We start from the raw sequence: 18,840 nt of genomic DNA, 5'->3' as shown, positions 1-18,840 counted from the left end.
CCTTAAACAGGCCTTTTGGTAACTCTGGGCTTGGCACTTTACCTCACTTGTCTTATATTTTTTTCTCATAGCAGATAATTTGTGAGGCTAAAGAGGCTCTTTTAGAGAGGCTGCTTAAAGAGGCTAATTCAGAGGTGAAGTGACCATTACAAGCTTAGAATATAAAAATAAGTGGTAGATCTGGGATTTGAATCTTGGTCTTCCAAATTCTAAAGCCTGTACTCTTGCCTTTATTTCTGTACAGCCATTACCATTGCTGTAGTCACAGAGGGCCTTTGGTGGTGCTCCTACATGGCTGGCTTGGACTTCCTCATAGCATAGTGTCTGTTTTCTAAGAAGGAGCATTCCGAGAGGTGTAGGTAAAAGCTATAGATCTCTTCCAGATCCAGTCCTAGAAGTTAAACAACATCACTTGTGCTGCATTCTATTAGTCAAAATAGATCAAGGAACTAGCTAAGATTCAAGGGGATTGGAGGATTATAGACTACCTGTATGTGTGGGCATGGCAGAATTGAAATAATGTGATCATCTTTAGAAATACAACATAGTAGTCTGTGTGTATTTACTTTACCATAAGTGAAGACCTACCAACAAACATGCAAACAAATCATTTAAGTAAATCACCTTCTAGATCCTCAGGTTCAAAGGTACTCTTACCCAAAATTGATGTGCCTGAGAATGTACCTGTTTTCATTATAACTTTCTCCTCCTTCATATGAGAATGCCATATTCCTTACCCTTCCTAAATTTTACTGATGCATTTCCTGGAGAGTAAAAACCCATAGGGCACCAAACACAGCTATACTAAACTGTTTCCTGTATTTCTATTTCATGATACCTATGTCACTTAAGATGAAGCTTGGCTGCAGAAGGGAACATTTTGATCGACAGTGAGATATTCTGAATTCAGATGTGGTAGAATAGGGTTGTGGGAGTAATGACAGTTTTTGTTTTAATGACTGCCTCTTCCATTCCATGGCTATTGTCAAAAATCTGTTACTGTTGAGAGAGCCCTGGGAGAGCAAAGCAAAAAGCATCCATAATAAATACTGAATTCCACAAAGCAGACCTTTCAGCTTTTCTTAGTACTCTGTCCCTAGGATACAACATTAACTGGAAGAAAGGTAGTTTCATCCCAATGTAGTTTTAGATGATGACAGTGATTATGTTATATGTGACTGGAATGTTCTCTTGGACTACCAAATGTATGGATAAAACTTTTATATAATTTCCTTCATATTTGGTATGCATTTTTCTGTCATGTAGCTGAAACCTATTTTATCAAATCATATCAAGAAAATTCCATTTAAAGTCAAGCATCTCATTATGTCTTTTTGGGATGTTTATTATTTTATTTCTCTTAATAAAAATTAAATTTACATGCTGGCTCCTGAGCCAGGTAGTTTTTTGCAGTATATACCTTTCTCATTTATTAAAGTCATAGGAAACATTTCTTCTATCGAAAGAAATGAGAAAAAACAGTGTTGTTTCTCATTTTTATACTCAATTTTTTTTATTTTTTTATATTCAACTTTTATTGAATTATTCCAGACCAGAGGTCAATATTCATGCACATTTAATGAAGAACTAACTTCTTTTACCATGCTTCTTGTATTGTAAATTATTTTAGCTATATTGCATTGCTGTGTTAATTGAAAAACAGCGTGTTGCCTTACTGCCTTGTTTTTATTACCTATTTTATAAAAATAGGTCAGTTTTATAAGAACTATATTATTTTAATCTTGACTGCTTATACTTTTCTCAGCTTTTTTAATCATATTCCTTGAAAGATGTGTTAACACACACACACACATATGTGTGTATATATATATATATTTTTTTTTTTTTAAAGGGGGGGGGTACAGTGAGAGAAAGAGGGAGAGCGGGAGAAATCCAAGAGGGTCAGAGAGAGAAAGAGAGAGGGAAAGGGAAAGGGACGCGGGACTCACCTGACATGGCACTTGTGCTCACCCAACTTGGGCTCGAGTTCACCCGACAGGGGCTCAAACTCACAAACCATGAGGTCATGACCTGAACCGAAGTCAAATGCTTAAGTGACTGAACCACTCAGACGCCCCATATGTATTTGAATTGAAAAACTGAAGTCAGACTCTGATGGAAAATGACATTCATTTGGCAGTGAGAACTGGCTTTGCTGATTGGATTATACGGCAGACATTCTCCATAAATAGAATGAATTAATTCAGCAGTTCTAATTTGTTTTTTACTTTTATTATGGAAAATTTTAAAGGTATGCAAGGTACAGAGAATGGGACAATTAAGTTGCTTATAATGTACCTGTCAGGCAGTTACACTTGTTTATCAACACTTGGTCTGTCTTTTTTCTTTCACATCTTCCCCTCATTTCTCTCTTCTAACCCACAGCCAAGATATTTTTAATCTATAAATATTTCAATATCTATTTATAAAGTATGTCTAATATTTTAAAAATATATAGTCTCAATATTTTTACCATACCTAAATAAGAATCATCTTCGGGGAGATGTTTTAAAACTTTATGAACGAGATTTCTTAGCATTTATATCTATAAAGATGAAGAGTAGGAATAGACTTTATACTGACTACTGTCTCATTCTAGTAACGTCATGTTATTATAAGGATGAATAATGTATTTTAAAGTCCTGGTCATCTCTTCAAAAAATGCATTTCTAATAAAATTTTACATTTTGTTTAATAAATTATCAAACTATATAATAGGTGTTTTCATCAGTTGTACACTAATAGTTAAAATAATTCAACTGCAAAGAGATCTCTTTTAACACTTGGATATATAAACAAAACCAACTTAAATACCAATTTTAATTTGTTTATCAATTTTTAGACATACATTTCTTCATAGATGTATGATAGATATAGTGACCACTAAAATTGCTTCAGATATGAAAACATTCTGGTTCATGATAAAGTTCTCTAAGAGATGGAATAGAATTACAAAGTCAAGGATAAAGGGAAAGATGTATAATTAAAGAAGACCTCATTCTCATATATTTTTTTAAGTCTACTATAGTTAACACACAGTGTCTTATTAGTTTCAAGTATATAATATAATGATTCGACAATTCTATATTCAGAGCTCATCAAGATAATTGTAATCAGGGTGCCTAGGTGGCTCAGTGGGTTAAGCATCCGACTTCGGCTCAAGTCATGATCTTGCGGTTCATGGGTTTGAGCCCCACTTCGGGCTCTATGCTGACAGCTCAGAGCCTGGAGCCTGCTTCAGATTCTGTGTCTTACTCTCTCTCTCTGCCCCTCCCTCACTCGGGCTCTGTCTCTCTCTCTCTCTCTCTCTCTCTCTCTTTCTCTCAAAAATAAACATTTAAAAAAAATGTAATCTCTTTTCACCTGTTTTACCCATCATCCATCCCCCTCTGGTAACCATCAGTTTATTTTTTATGTTTAAGACTCTGGATTTTTTAATTTATTCTTTCCTTTTTTCTTTGATTTGTTTCTTAAATTCCACATGTAACTGAAATCATGTATTTGTCTTTCTCTGACTGACTTAATTTTGTTTAGTATTACACTCTAGTTTCATCCATGTTGTTGCAGTAGGCAAGATTTCATTCTTTTTTAAGGCTGAATAATATTCTATTACATAAATATACCACATCTTTATCCATTCATCTATCAATGGGCACACTGGCTGCTTCCATAATTTCACCATTATAAATAATTCTGCAACAAATCTGGGGGTGTCTATATCTTTTCAAATTAGTGGTTTTGTATTCTTTGAGTAAATACCCACTAGTGCGATTACGGGTAGTTCTATTTTAATTTTTTGAGGAACCTCCATACTCTTTTCCATAGTGGCTGCACCTGTTGCATTCTTAGCAACAGTACACAATGGTTCCTTTTTCTCCACATTTTTGTCAATACTTCTGTGAAAAATGCTGTTGGTATTTTCATAGGGATTGCCTGAAGTGCGTAGGTTGCTTTGGGTAGTATGGACTTTATAATCATATTGGTCCTTCCAATCCATTAACATGAACTATCTTTTATTTGTGTTGTCTTTAATTTCTTTCATCATGTTTTATAGTTTTCAGAGTACAGGTCTTTCACGTCCTTGATTAAGTTTTTTCCTAGGTATTTTATTATTTTTGGTGCAATTGTAATTTGGATTGTTTTCCTAATTTCCCAATTTATCTTTCTGCTGCTCCATTATTAGTATATAGACATGCAACAGATTTCTGTGTATTGATTTTGTATCCCGTGACCTTACTGAGTTGATTTATCAATTCTAGTCTAGGCATTTTTTTCTATGTATAGTATCACGTCATTTGCAAATAGAAAAAGTTTTACTTCTTCCCTACTGATTTGGATGCCTTTTATTCATAAACATAGTCTGATTGCTGTGGCTAGGACTACTATTGCTATGTTGAATAAAAGTGGTGAACAGCTTGTCTTGTTCCTCATCTTAGGGGAAAAGCTGTCAGTTTTTCACCATTGAATAGGATGTTAGCTGTGGGTTTTTCATATATGGCCTTTATTATGTTAAAGTATGTTCCCTCTAAACCTACTCAGTTGAGGTTTTTTATTATGAATAAATGTACCTTGTCAAATGCTTTTTCCACAGCTATTGAAATGATCATATAGTTTTTATCCTTTCTCTTATTGTGATATTGCCAATGTTGAACCCCTCTTGCATCCCACACTTGATTGTGGTAGATGATTTTTTTAATATGTTCTTGGGTTCAGTTTGCTAAATTTTGTTGAAGATGTTTGCATCTATGTTCATCAGAGAATATTGATCTGTAGTTCTCTCACTCATTTTAAGTTTTTATTTAAATTCCAGTTAGTTACCATAAAGTATAATATTAATTTTAGGTATACAATATAGTGATTCAATGATTCCATACATCACCCAGTGCTCATCACAAGTGCACTCCTTATTCCCCATCATCTGTTTAACCCATTCCCTCACCCAGCTCCCTTCTGGTGACCATCAGTTTGTTCTGTGTACTTAAGAGTCTGTTTCTTGGTTTGCCTCCTTCTCTTTTTTTTTTTTTCCCCTTTGCTTTTTTGTTGTTTCTTAAATGCCACATCTGAGTGAAATCATATGGTACTTGTCTTTCTCTGACTTACTTCACTTAGCCTAATACTCTCTAGCTCCATCCATATTATTTCAAATGACAAGATTCTGTTCTTTTTATGGGTAATATTCTATTGTATATACATACCACATCTTCTTTATCCATTCATCAGTTGATAGACATTTGGGCTGTTCCCATAATTTGCTATTGTACATAATGCTACTATACATGGGGATGTATGTATCCCTTTGAATTAATATTTGTATATACCTTGGGTAAATAGCTAGTAGTGCAATTGCTGGATCATGAGGTAGTTGTATTTTTAACTTTTTGAGGAACTTCCATAGTGTTTTCCCAAGATGCACTGGCTTGCATTCCCACCAACAGTGCAAGAGGGTCCCCCTTTTTCCACATCTTTGCCAACACCTGTTGTTTCTTGTGTTGTTGATTTTGCCATTCTGACAGGTTTGAGGTGATATCTCATTGTAGCTTTGATTTTATTTCCCTGGTAATCAGTGATGTAGAGCACTTTTTCATGTGTATGTTGTTGGAAATATGTGTACTCATGTCTTTTGTCCATTTTTAGTTGGATTATTATTTTTTGAGTATTGAGTTGTATAAATTCTGTATATATTTGGATAGTAACTGTTTAACAAATATGTCATTTGCAAATATCTTCTCCCATTCCATAGGCATGTTGGTTTTGTTGATTGTTTCCTTCACTGTGTAGAAGCTTTTTATTTTGATGAAGTCCCAATAGTTTACTTTTGCTTTTGCTTCCCTTGACTCAGGAGATGTATCTAGAAAGAAGTTTGTATGGCTGATATCAAAGAAGTTATCTCTAGGATTTTTATAGTTTCAGGTTTCACATTTAGGTCTTTAATCCTTTGAATTTATTTTTGTGTATGGTGTAAATAAGTGGTCCAGTTTCATTCTTTTGCATGTTGCTTTCCAGTTTTCCTAACATCATTTGTTGAAGAGACTTGGATATTCCTTTTTGCTTTGGTGAAGATTAATTGACCATATAGTTGTGGGTTCATTTCTGTGTTTTTTTCTTCTGTTCTACTGACCTGTGTCTGTTTTTGTGCCAGTACAGACTGTTTTGATTACCACAGCTTTGTAATATAACTTGAAGTGCAGAATTGTGATGCCTCCTCCAGCTTTGCTTTTGCTTTGGTTATTTAGGGTCTTTTGTGGTTCCATACAAATTTTAGGATTGTTTGCTCTAGCTCTGTGAAAAATGTTGTTGCTATTTTGATAGGGATTACATTAAATGTGTAGATTGTTCTGGGTAGTATAGACATTTTAACAGTATTTGTTCTTCTGATCCATAAGCATAGAATGTCTCTTTTCATTTCTTTGTGTTACCTTCAGTTTCTTTCATGAATGTTGTGTAGACAGTACAGGTCTTTAACTCTTTGTGTAGGTTTATTCCTAGGTATCTTAGGGTTTTTGGTGCTCTTGTAAATGGGATAGATTCATTCATTTCTCTTTCTGCTGCTTCATTATTGGTATGTAGAAATGCAAAGATTTCTGTGTGTAGATTTTGTATCCTGCAACTTTACTGAATTTGTGTTACAGTTCTGGCAGTTTTTTGGTGGAGTTTTTTGGTGGATTTTTTCATGTATTGTCTTGACTCAATTTGCTTGTATTTTATTGAGAATTTTTGCATCTGTGTTCATCAGGAATATTGGCTTTTTAAATTATTTTTAACATTTATTTATTATTGAGAGACAGAGAAAGACAGAGGATGAACAGGGGAGGGGCAGAGAGAGAAGGAGACACAATCCGAAGCAGGCTTCAGGCTCCAAGCTGTCAGGACAGAGCCCGATGCGGGGCTCAAACTCATGAACCTTGAGATCATGACCTGAGCCAAAGTCAGACGTTTAACCGACTGAACCACCCAGGCACCCCTCACCCTATGTCTTTTGATTGGAGTGTCAAGTCCACTTACATTCAAAGTAATTATTGATAGTTATGTACTTAGTTGCCATTTTATTCCTTGTTTTATGGTTGTTTTTGTAGTTATCTCCTTTCCTCTCTTGCTCTTTTCTCTCATGGCTAGTTGGCTTTCTTTAGTGGTATGCTTAGATTCCTTTCCCTTTATTTTTTGTAAATCTTTTTTCTGGTTTTTGATTTGTGGTTACCATTTGCTTTGTATGTAACATCTTCTGCATATAGCAGTCTATATTAAGCTGGTGCTCACTTAAGTTTGAACCATTGTTTGCTCCTTGCCCCCCCCCACCCCCACATTTTAGGTATGTGGTAAAGTATGCTTTACTTCCTTTTATTTTGTGAATCCCTTGACTGATTTTTACAATATACTTATTTTTCTGCTTTTGTGCTTCCTACTTTTCTTGCTATTACTTATATTCTATCCTTTCTATTCAAAGAGTCCCCTTAAAGATTTCTTGTGGGGCTGGTTTAATGGTCATGAATTCCTTAACTTTGAGAAACTTTTTATCTGTCCTTCTATCCTGAATGGTAGTCTTGTTGCATTCTTGGCTGAAGATTTTTCCATTCAGTACTTTGAATATATCATGCCATTCCCTGTGGCCTGCAAAGTTTCTGTTGAAAAATGAGCTGATAGCTTTATGGGGTTTCCTCTGTAACTGTTTTCTTTTTCTCGTTCTGCTTTTAAAATTCTCCCTAACTACTTTTTGTCATTTTAATATTATGTCATGGTGTGGACCTCTTTGGGTTTGTTTGTTGGGAGATCTCTGTGCCTTCTGAGTCTGAATATGTTTTCTTCCCCCACATTTGGGAAGTTTTCAGCTATTTATTCAGATAAAATTTCTGCCCCCTATTCTCTCTTTTCTTCTTCTGGGATCCCTATAATGGGAATGTTAGTACATTTGATGGTTGTTGGTGAGTTCCCTAAATCTATTCTCATTTTGTATTATCTTTTTTCCTCTCTCCTGTTCAGTTTGCTTGCTTTCCATTACTCAGTCCTCCAAGTTGCTGATCTGGTCTTCTGCTTCCTCTACTCTACTATTGATTACTTCTAGTATATTTTTAATTTCAGTTATTGAGTCTGATTGGTTCTTTTTCATGGTTTCTGTCTCTTTGTTTAGGTTCTCATTGAGGTCCTACACTCTTAAACCCAATGAGTATCTTTATGATCATTAGTTTAAATTCTCTATCAGTCATATTACTTATCTCTGTTTTGCTTAGGTGTCTTGCTGTGATTTGTCCTGTTCTTTCATTCAGGGCATATTCCTCTCTCTTCTCATTTTGCCTAAATCTCCAGTCTGTTTCTATATGTTAGCAAAGTTAGCTACATCTCTTGCTCTTAAAAGTTGTGTCCTTATGAGGAAGAGGTCATGTAGTGTCCCCTGTTCACCAGAACCTAGCACTTCAGGAATTTCTCCTATTTGTGTTGCCTTTGCCCTGCTTTTGTGGCTGAGCCACTTTTGCCTTCAGTCCAGGCAATGGCTCTGTTGGTCTGTTGTGGGCAGTGTTTGGTCCCTGTGTTACTAGTTTAGTCAGACCAGGCATTTGTCAGAGGTGCAGTAACACCAAACTGCAGGATCCCATCCCTGTGTCCTGAAGCTTTGATTGGTGGGCTGGGACTGCACAAAGACCAGCTGTCTGTCTCCAGCCCACTGCTGGGTCCCTAATCTGACTGGTGTGTGTGGGATTATCTTTCCCCCTTTCTGAGGCAGAAGTTACTTTGGAGTTGTTCTGACTTTGGGCAGGACTGCTTGCACACTACCAGGCCTTTGGTTGTTTTGGATGTGCACTGGCCAAGAGAGTATCTGAGGGTGTGGATCTGCAAAGTGTGTTGGAGTAGGACCTGAAGTTTTTGAGAGGTTTGCAGGCAGGTCCTTTGCAGGAGGGAAGCTGCAGTCACCAGTACTGAGGCCGCCTGGTTTGGAGGGAACAGATCCACAAAATATGTGGGGGCAGGTGTGCAGTGTTAGCAAGGTTTGTGTGGGTCCTCTGGGAGAAGGGACCTGTGGGAGCAGGACTTGTGGTATAAGCAAGTTAGATCGAGAGTGTTGGCACTGCACCAGTCCCCGCAGGTGGACATGTATTTATGCTGGGAAGTAGGAGAGGGAAATGGCACCTGCCATCCTCTTTGTTCCCAGAGAAGTCTCCCCTCCTGGCCTGCCCCTCCAGCACACACTCTGAAATTAGTATAAACAAATTTCCCTTCTATATGACCCTGGCACTTTTCAAACTGCTGCTTCTGTGTTGTATCTCCTCAGGCTGTTTATTGTGCCATGTTTTTAAGGGCAGTGACTCAGTTTTCTCTTGCCTTCCCAGCTCCCCCAGAGTAGACACTCTAATTTTTGAGGTTTCAAGTTTTAATCCTGCTGGTTGTAAGAACTCATGAAATTTGGCCCTTCTGGTTTTCAAAGCCAAATGTTAGGGAGATTCTTCTTCTCTGTGGGAACTTCCTGTTGTGAGAGTCTGTTTGTCTCCCTACAGTATCTCTCCCTCCTGTGAACAGTCCTGTGGGTCCTTTTGGCTCCCCACAGTGTCTCTGCATTTCCTATCTTCTTAGAAGTGGCCACTTGTCTATATTTAGTTTTGGAGTTCTGCCAATCTTTGGATTGTTTCCTGGGTTATTTACACTAATGTGAGTGTTATCTAGTTGTGTATGTGGGATGAGGTGAGTTTAGGGTCCTCCTCCCCCAATTTTTCACGCCGTCTTTCTCATGTGATTTTTGTGTGTGTAGATGATGCTGAACAAAAATTCAGTATGGTATTTATATTCCACAGATATACTTTTAAGAATAATTATTTTAGGAGCTCCTGAGTGGCTTAGTCGATTGAGCGTCCAACTCCTATTTTCAGCTCGGGTCATGATCTCATGGTTCGTAAATTCGGGCCCCACATCAGGGCTCCACACTGACAGTGTGGAGTCTACTTGGGATTCTCTCTCTCCACCTCCCTGCTCATGCTCTCTCTCTCTCTCTCTCTCTCTCTCTCTCTCTCTCTCTCTCTCAAAATAAATATATAAAACTTAAAAAAAATTTTTTAAGTATATTTTAAAATCTCAATAATTCTAATGGATTTGAAAGTTACGTATTTATAGCTGTTTAAACTGATGAAAATATTTAGATTACATTTTTTAAAAATGCACTTGAATGTGTGAAGGCATACATGGTTTTTAAAAATTACTTTGGAGCCTATCTTAGCAAAAATGTTTGAAGACCACTGGACTAAAGAACTAGGGAGCTTGGTGAGGCATGCTAAGACCCATTTCCTGGTAACTGCTTCTATCTGGTTATCTAAAATAATGATAATTCAGTATAGACTGATCATTGAACAGTGGGTGGATTACCAGTCATTTCAAAGAGCAGTTACCATAGACAACCAAAAGCTACAGCTGACATTAATTACATTTAAATTCATCTTTTGATAAATGCTATTCTTTGTTATTAAGGGTAATGGTGCCCACAAATTAGAACACCTTGACATAATTATGTTTCCTGTGGGGTTGGTAGGGAGCTAATAATTGGAATTTTCTACAGAGGTCAAGAAATGTCAACAAATAGACTCAACATGGTTCAGAACTGCCCATTTTATCATCTCTGCTGTTTCTTCCTTTGTAATCAGAACAGTTTGTATTTGTGACCTTTGCTTTCAAATGAAGTTGAGCACGTATATGAGAAGATTATAGTTTATATGAACATAGTTGCTTCTAAAGATGGTATCTGTTGCTTCTTATTGAAAAAGTGATACACACAAAGAACAACAGTAAAAGTAGGGAGAGATTAGTTTTATTTTCAACTGTAAATTTTTAAACAATTGAATTCTGATATACAACTGTATGTACATTAAATTTTCAGCCATCTTACAGTGCTCCACAAAAAGAAATAATAGCTCTTCCCTTCTCCCCCCACAATAAACTATAAAGTATAAGGATCAAGTTAACTGCCTTTTAAGAGACATTACTGTAAATTAACAGAGTATAGGCAACAAGTATAAAACTTAAAATACTATGAAGACCTTGACTATTGATTTGAAATGTTCCAGAAAGCAAGATTATAATTAGTATTTTGTTAAGAGTTGCAACTCAAATGTCTAAGGGGACCCAGAAGGAAACCAAAGTAAGCGAAGCAGTTTGAGAAGGTTGGGACTTCACCTGCCCATAAACACTATAAATCTGTCTAAAAAGAGCTAGTTGGTTACCTGACCAGGTATTTCAAGAGAACCTGGAAATCCAGATTTTTATGTGAAATCTGATTTTTTAAATTTAAGCTTTACCAGTGAATTCAGAATATTTAAAACAATGTGTGAGCTAAATAAAACACATTTTCATGTTGAATTGGGCCTATAGTCTGCCACTTCATAATTTTTGCTTTATCACTCTTCTGGAATCTTTATTTGAAATGTACATTTTTGTCAAGTAGTTTCTAGGAGTTAGTTGAAGTTTTCCAAAATTCTAATGGTAATTAATTTCAAAGCATACCTATAAAAAATTCTTTAGGGAATGAGATCGATAATTTCTCAGGTAGTAATTAAAAACGACCACATGATTAACTTTATTGAGCTCAATTCTATAGAAGCTTGTGTTTTTTAATTTACTTTTGGCCTGTAATTACAAACTTGTTGAGAACATTAGGAAACTCTTCTGAAATGACTTTGGGTTAAACTTGTAGAATTTCTCTAACCTGCATCTGATTATTTTGTTAGTAATTGAAAATACTTCAATGCTTAGAATTTAAAGAACTTATGAATAAATGGTCTATCTTAAAAAGAAATGAACCAGCCATTATTAAATTGGACTTGATTGAAATTATTTTAGGCATTTCTCATGTTGTGTAGTGTGAAAAAAGAACATGACATGAATGCTAATGCTGAATATGATTTCTCACTTTATTTTAATATTTTATTGCCATAACCTTTTATTATGGGATTTGGGTTAAAAAATAAAATCAAGGTATACGAACATTGCTTAGTTTTGTTTTTACTGTCTTGTTTAGTTAACAGATGAGGCCTACTGTATGCTAAAAAATGTGGAAGAAGGCTATAGGGAAGAGGTTACTGTTTGTAGAACTTAGACCCTTTGTGCAGGGAGAATATTCTCCTGATGATTGTTATTCTTTCTCCCAGATTCTACCTGCCAAGAGCAAATTAGTCAATTTTTTCTCTCTGCTTTCCCAATACATCAAAACCAAATTCAAATAAACCTTGTTTGCTCTCCAGTCAATTGGATGCTATGTTGACAATTAATTTGGACTTACTTAGCCTTAAATTTATCTTTGGAGATGACATCTGTGCTTCCATATTTCACTGGAACATATTATTTTTTTAAAAAGTAGCATGTTCTTACTAGAGGTAGAGAAGAATAGGTGATGCTACTTGAAAGTATAATGTAGTCCAGCAAGTTATTTGCTGTTTGGACCATGATTCATTTCAGCCACTACTTGGGAGCCATGTCCTGGTTAGGTGATATAGATAGAAATATTTCTGAATCAGGATATCCAGAAGAGCTTGCATCTTAAAACGTGCTATTAGTAGAGAAAAGTGTACACAGATACCACTAAGAAAAGTAAAGTGGGGCCTTCATAAATGGGAATCCCTTTGACACTGGAGTGTTTTCTACTGATGAGGAATAGAGAAATTATTTTATTTAAACTTCTTCTATAGTTCATAACAGTCTACTAGTGTAACCTTCATGGTTTTATAATTCTATGGTTGTATTAGGGGAAACTAGATGAGGAATATATGAAAAGTATGTACTATTTTTTTATAATGAAATAAAATTTATATAACCTATAATTAGCTATATGAAGTATACAATTTAATTATATTTAGTATATTTACAATGTTTTACAACCATCACCTACTTCCAGTAGCTTTTCATCATTCTTAAAGGGAACCCTGTACCAATTAAGCAATCATTTTCCCTCCCCCCCCCCCCCACCTCTAGTCCTTGGCAACCACGAATCTACTTTCTCTCTATCTAAGTGAAATCATACAGGATGTGACCTTTTGTGTCTGGCTTCTTTCACATAGCATAATGTGTTAACGGTTCATTCATGTTGTACCATGTATCAGTACTTTAGTTTTTTTATCACTGAATAATATTTTTTTAATGTTTATTTTTGAGAGAGCAGAGGAAGGACAGAGAGAGAGGAAGACAGAAGATCAGAAGCAGGCTCTGTGCTGATAGCAGAGAGCCCAATGCAGGGCTCAAACTCATGAACCGTGAGATCATGACCTGAGCCCAAGTCAAACACTTAACTGACTGAGCCACCCACATGCCTCTGACTGAATAATATTTCTACTGTATGAATAGATGGTATTTTGTTTATTCATTCATCCATTGGTGGACATTTAGGTTATTTACAGGTTTTTGTGAATAGGCATTCATGTACTAGTATTTGTTTGAATACCTGTCTTCCATTGTTTTGGGTATATACCCAAGTGTAGAAATGCGATTATGTGTTAACTCTGTGTTCCACTTTTTGAAAGAACTTTTTGAAGAACTGTTTTCCACGCTCTTTCCAAACTGTTTTCCACAACTAATGCACCATTTTATATTCCCACCAACAGTATATGAGATTTCCTATTTCTTCAACTCATCCCCAACACTTAACTTGGCTTTTGATTCTTGGCGATCATAGTGATTGTGAAGTGGTTTCTCATTATGGTCTTCTTTTACAATTTCTTAATGACTAATGATGGTGAGCATCTTTTGACATGCTTAGTAGCTATTTGTGTGTATTCTTAGGAGAAATATCTAGTCCTTTGCCCATTTTTTAATCAGGTTTTTATTATTGAGTTGTAAAAGTTTTGAATATAGTCTAGATATTAGATCTTTATCAGAGGTAAGATATTTGCAAGTATTTTTTCCCATTCTATGAAATTGTCTTTTCAGTTCCCTGATAGTATCCTCTGATGTACAAAGGTTTTTAATTTTGATTAACTTAATTCATCTATTTCTTCTTTTGTGGCATATTCTTTTGGTGTTATATTTGAAGATGGTTTTTTTTTTTTTTAAATATTTATTGGGAGAGTGCACATGGGGGAGGGGCAGAGAGAGGGTACAGAGGATCTGAAGTGGGCTCTGCACTGACTTGCAGACAGCAGCAAGCCTGATGTGAGGCTCAAACTCACAAACCATGAGATCATGACCTGACCTGAAGTTGGTGCTTAACCAGCTGAGCCACCCAGGTGCCCCTTTTTTGGTGTTACATTTAAAAAATCATTTCCAAATCCAAGGTCATCAACATTTTCCCATGCTTTCATTCAAGAGTTTTATAGTTTCAGCCCTTTGATGCATTTTTAGTTAATTTTTGATATATGGTGTGAGGTAAGGTTTTAAATTTATTCTTTTGCTTCGCTCAAAATGTTAGGATTAATATTCATAAAAGGTAATCATTATCATTCTAAAGTCTCTTGAAAAAAGATCCATGATAATATTAAATCACTTTTTTATAATTAAAAGGATCAAAGACAAATATTAGAGTTAAATTATAAAATTATCAGGAGAAAGCATGGGGCTAAATCTTTATGAACTTGGATTTTGAAATGGATTCTTAGATATGACAGCATAAGAACAATAAAAAGAAAAAATAGGATGAGCTGGATTCATGAAAATTAAAACTTCTGTGTATCACAGGACACTATCAAGAAAGTAAGAAGACAATGTGCAGAGTGTGAGAATTCTTACAACTCAAAAATAAAACATTATATTTAATAATCTAATTTGAAAATAGGCAAAGGATTTGAATAGACCTTTCTCCAAAGAAGAGGATCAAATGGCCAATAAACACATAAAAACATGCTCAACATCATTAACCACCAGGAAAATACAAATCAAAACCATGAGATACACACCCTCTAGCATAGCTATAATAAAACAAAAGGACAATAAATAATAAATGTTGATAAAGAGATGTAGATGTTGGAACCCTCTGACATTGCTAGTTAAAAACATAATATGGTGAAGCCACTTGGTAAGAAAACAGTTTGATCTTCAAACAGTTAAACATACAATTACCATGTGATCCAGCAATTCTTATATACCCAAAAAAACTTAAAACATATGTCCACATAAAAACTTGTACATGAAATATTCATTACCCCATTATTTATAATAGCCAAGAGTGGAAACAAGTCAAATGTCCATCAACAGAAAAATGGATAAACAAAAAAATGTAGCCATATAGTGAAATATTATTCAGCCATTAAAGTACTGAAGTACTGACACATGCTACAACACGGATGAACCTGAAATTAGCATACTAAGTGAAAGAAACCAGACATAAAAGGTCACATTTTCTATGATTCCATTTATATGTAATATCCAGAATAGGGAAATCCAAGGTGATAGAAAGCAAATTACTGGTTGCCAAGGACAGGAAGGAAAAGAGAATGGGAAGCAACTAATGGATACAGGGTTTCTTTTTGAGGTGATGAAATGTTTTCAAAGTCATTAGTGGTGATGGTTGCAAACTGTACTAAAAACTGCTGAATTGGATACTCTAAAAGAGTGAATTTTATGGTGTGAGAACTATCTCAACAAAAATCAATAAATTTTAAAAATATCTTACAAAGATTTTTCTGTTTTATTTATTTATTTATTTATTTATTTATTTATTTATTTATTTATTTATTTATAATGTTTATTTACTTTTGAGAGAGAGAGACAGAGTGTGAGCAGGAGAGGGTCACAGAGAGAGAGAGAGGGAGACACAGAATCTGAAGCAGGTTCCAGGCTCTGAGCTATCAGCACAGAGCCTGATGCGGGGCTTACACTCACCAACAGTGACATCAGACCTGAGCCGAAATCAGACGCTTAACCGACTGAGCCACCCAGGCGCCCCGGAGATTTTTCTGTTTTAAAACAATGCTTATTTGACGTTTGCCTTAAGAAAGTTATTATTTTTTTTTTAGGAATTTGTCATGGCATCCTGCGTTGACCACTAAAAGTAAAATGCGAATTCCACATTCTCATTCATTTATTGATCTGACTGCAGATTTTACAGCAGGTAAGTTGCACATCAATGTAAAATATTTCTTTAGAACTGCCAAAGAATTATGAGATTTTATTTACTCTTTTCTTAGTAATAATTTCCTATTGAGGGCGCCTTGGTGGCTCAGTCGTTAAACTTCTGGGTTCAGCTCAGGTCATGATCTCACAGTTCATGAGTTCAAGTCCCACACTGGTTGAGCTCAAGCCCTGCTTCGGGTAAAACGAGCCCCAGGTGACCCTGACTTCTCTCTCTCTCCCCCTGTCTCTGCCCCTTGTGGGATTCTCCCTCTGTCTCTCGCTGCCCCTAGCTCACTTGCACCCTCTCTTTCTCTCAAAAAAAAAAAAAAAAAAAAAAAAAAAAATCGTGTTGAATTGAATGTAAAAACCAAAATGTTACAAGATTATAAGGAAGTTAATGATACTGAATACACATTAAAAGTACTAAATATAATAAATGAATCTTTACTTGTTATTTTTGGATTCTCCACTTATAACAAATTCATAAGTTAGACACCTGTTGCCCGATGTTTCTTTCCCTTTAATTGAAAAATTATTGACTAGGGGTACTACCTGGTGGCTCAGTTGGTTAAACATGTGCCTCTTGATTTCAACTCAGGTTATGATCTCACTGTTGTGAGATTGAGCCCCACTTCAGGCTCCATGCTGAGCGTGGAACTGCTTAAGATTCTGTCTCTCCCTCTCCCTTTACCCCTTCCCCATGCACATGTGCCCTCTCAAAAAAAGTAAAAATAAATAAAAATTAAAAATTTTAAAAAAATATTGATAAATGCTCTAAATTTAATCATAAGAAAATATTTAGCTTATGAATTTAAAATTTTCAAAGGCTTTTTACAACTTTTTATTATGCAAAATTCTTTTTTTTTTTTTTAAGTTTATTTTGAGAGAGAGAGAGAGCACGTGTGCACAAGCAAGTAGGGGAGGGGGAGATCGAGGGAGGGAGAGAGAGTATCCCAAGCAGGCTCTGCACTGTCAGCATAGAGCCCAACGTGGGGCTCAAACCCAGACTGTGAGATCATGACCAGAGCTGAAACCAAGAGTCACTTAACTAACCGAGCCACCCAGGTGCCCTGTGGAAAATTCTAAACATACAAAAGTAGAATAATATGATATAAGCAATTATCTCTTAGCTTCAATAATTATCAGTGTGTGGCTATACTTAATTCATTATTACAACCATCCACAAGCCCCTGCTACCCAGATAATTTCAAAGGGAATCCCGAATGTTGTTTCATTTCATTTGTAAATATTTTAATCTGTATCTCTAAATGGTAAGGACTTCTTTATTTTTAACAAGATCATTTTCAGACCTAAAAAAATTAATAATTTCTTAATATCATCAAATACTCACTATTCAAAATGCCCCTGTTATCTCCTAAATGTTTTTGTCAAATCGGGAGCTAAGCAAGGTACATAAAAACATTATTTGTATTGTAGGATGTCTCAAACTCTGGATTTTGCCAGTTCTTATCCCCATGGGGTTAGCATATGACACTGTCCCCTGTATTTCTTCAAAACCAGTAACCAGTAGTTAAATTTGGAGTCTTGATCAGAATTGGATGCTTTTTTTTCTTTTTGTGGTTGTTGTTATCGAGAATACTTCCTAGGTAGTATTGCTACTTCTTTCAGTTCATTAAGAGGTAGGTGATTTACCTTCTGTCTCTTTTGTGATGTTAAGGTTGATCAGTGGCTTCAGTTTTCCTCAGCATGGACCATTCATTATAATGCTTTCCTAATAGTGTCAGCAGCTATTGATATTTATGGTCATGTCCATTATTTCAATAGGAGTTAACAAAATTGTGGCACCCTATCATTCATATGTATATTATCTGGAATTTTCTATTTTATAAAAAAGGCAACTTCCATCATTAGCTCTTTAGTCACCTGAGGTACAGTTGAGACAGGCAGGTTAAATGCTGGATTTTTTTCCCCCTTCTCCCCATTTTTTTTCCAAATATTTTTAATGTGTTCTAATACTCATAAAATTTGCCATCGTAACCATTTTTAAATATACAGTTCAGAAGTATTAAATACACTCATAATGTTGACCTACAATGTAACTCTTTTCATTTTATAAAAGTGAAACTGTGTACTCATTAAGCAATGCTCATTCCCTTTCTTCACCCTCTAGCAACACCTATTCTATGTCCTGGCTCTGATTTTGACTACTCCTAAGTACATCAAATGAGTGAAATCATACAGTATTATTTTGTGACTGACTTAACTTTACTTAGCATAGTGTCCTCAAGGTTCATCCATGTTATGGCATATGTCACAATTTCCTTCTTCTTTAAAGCTGAATACTTCATTATTACTCATAACGGATAATTATGAATAATGTGTATATTATATCCCACATTTTGCTGATTCGTTCATCCATTCATGGACCTTTGGGTTACTTCCATGTTTTAGCTGTTGTGAATAATACTGCTATAAACATGAATGCACAAAAACGTCTCTTAGAAAACCTTTCAGTTGCTTTGGAAGTAGAATTGCTGGACCATATGGTAATTCTTATTTTTTTAGATTTTGAGGAACCACCATCACAGCAGCTACACCATTTTGCATTCCCACCAAGAGTGCACAAGGATTCCAATTTCTCTACATACTTGGCAACATTTGTTACTTTCTGTTTCTCATAGTAGCTATCCTAATGGGTGCAAGGTGGTATCTCATTATAGTTTTGATATGAATTTCCCTAATGATTAATAATGTTGAACATTCACATGTCCTTATTGGCCATTTGCATATCTCCTTTGTAGGAATGTTTATTCAAGTCCTTTGCCCATTTTTTAATTGGATTTTTTTTTTTTTTTTTTTTGGTGTTGTCAAGTG

General features: G+C 35.5%; 1 protein-coding gene across 3 annotated transcripts in view; it reads left to right on the top strand.

The window, feature by feature from the left end:
- ITFG1 (integrin alpha FG-GAP repeat containing 1) overlaps positions 1-18,840 on the top strand; it is a 347,900-nt gene that overhangs the window by 20,416 nt on the left and 308,644 nt on the right. For all 3 annotated transcript variants that reach the window (XM_043600818.1, XM_043600819.1, XM_043600820.1), the window contains one exon: positions 15,909-16,003. In XM_043600818.1, the coding sequence (XP_043456753.1) occupies positions 15,909-16,003 (95 nt within the window). The remainder of the gene's footprint in view (positions 1-15,908; positions 16,004-18,840) is intronic.

The sequence above is a fragment of the Prionailurus bengalensis genome, chromosome E2 (assembly GCF_016509475.1).
Source record: "Prionailurus bengalensis isolate Pbe53 chromosome E2, Fcat_Pben_1.1_paternal_pri, whole genome shotgun sequence".
NCBI lineage: Eukaryota > Metazoa > Chordata > Mammalia > Carnivora > Felidae > Prionailurus > Prionailurus bengalensis.
The sequence above is the reverse complement of the archived record's forward strand: the minus strand, read 5'-3'. Positions and strand labels throughout refer to the sequence as shown.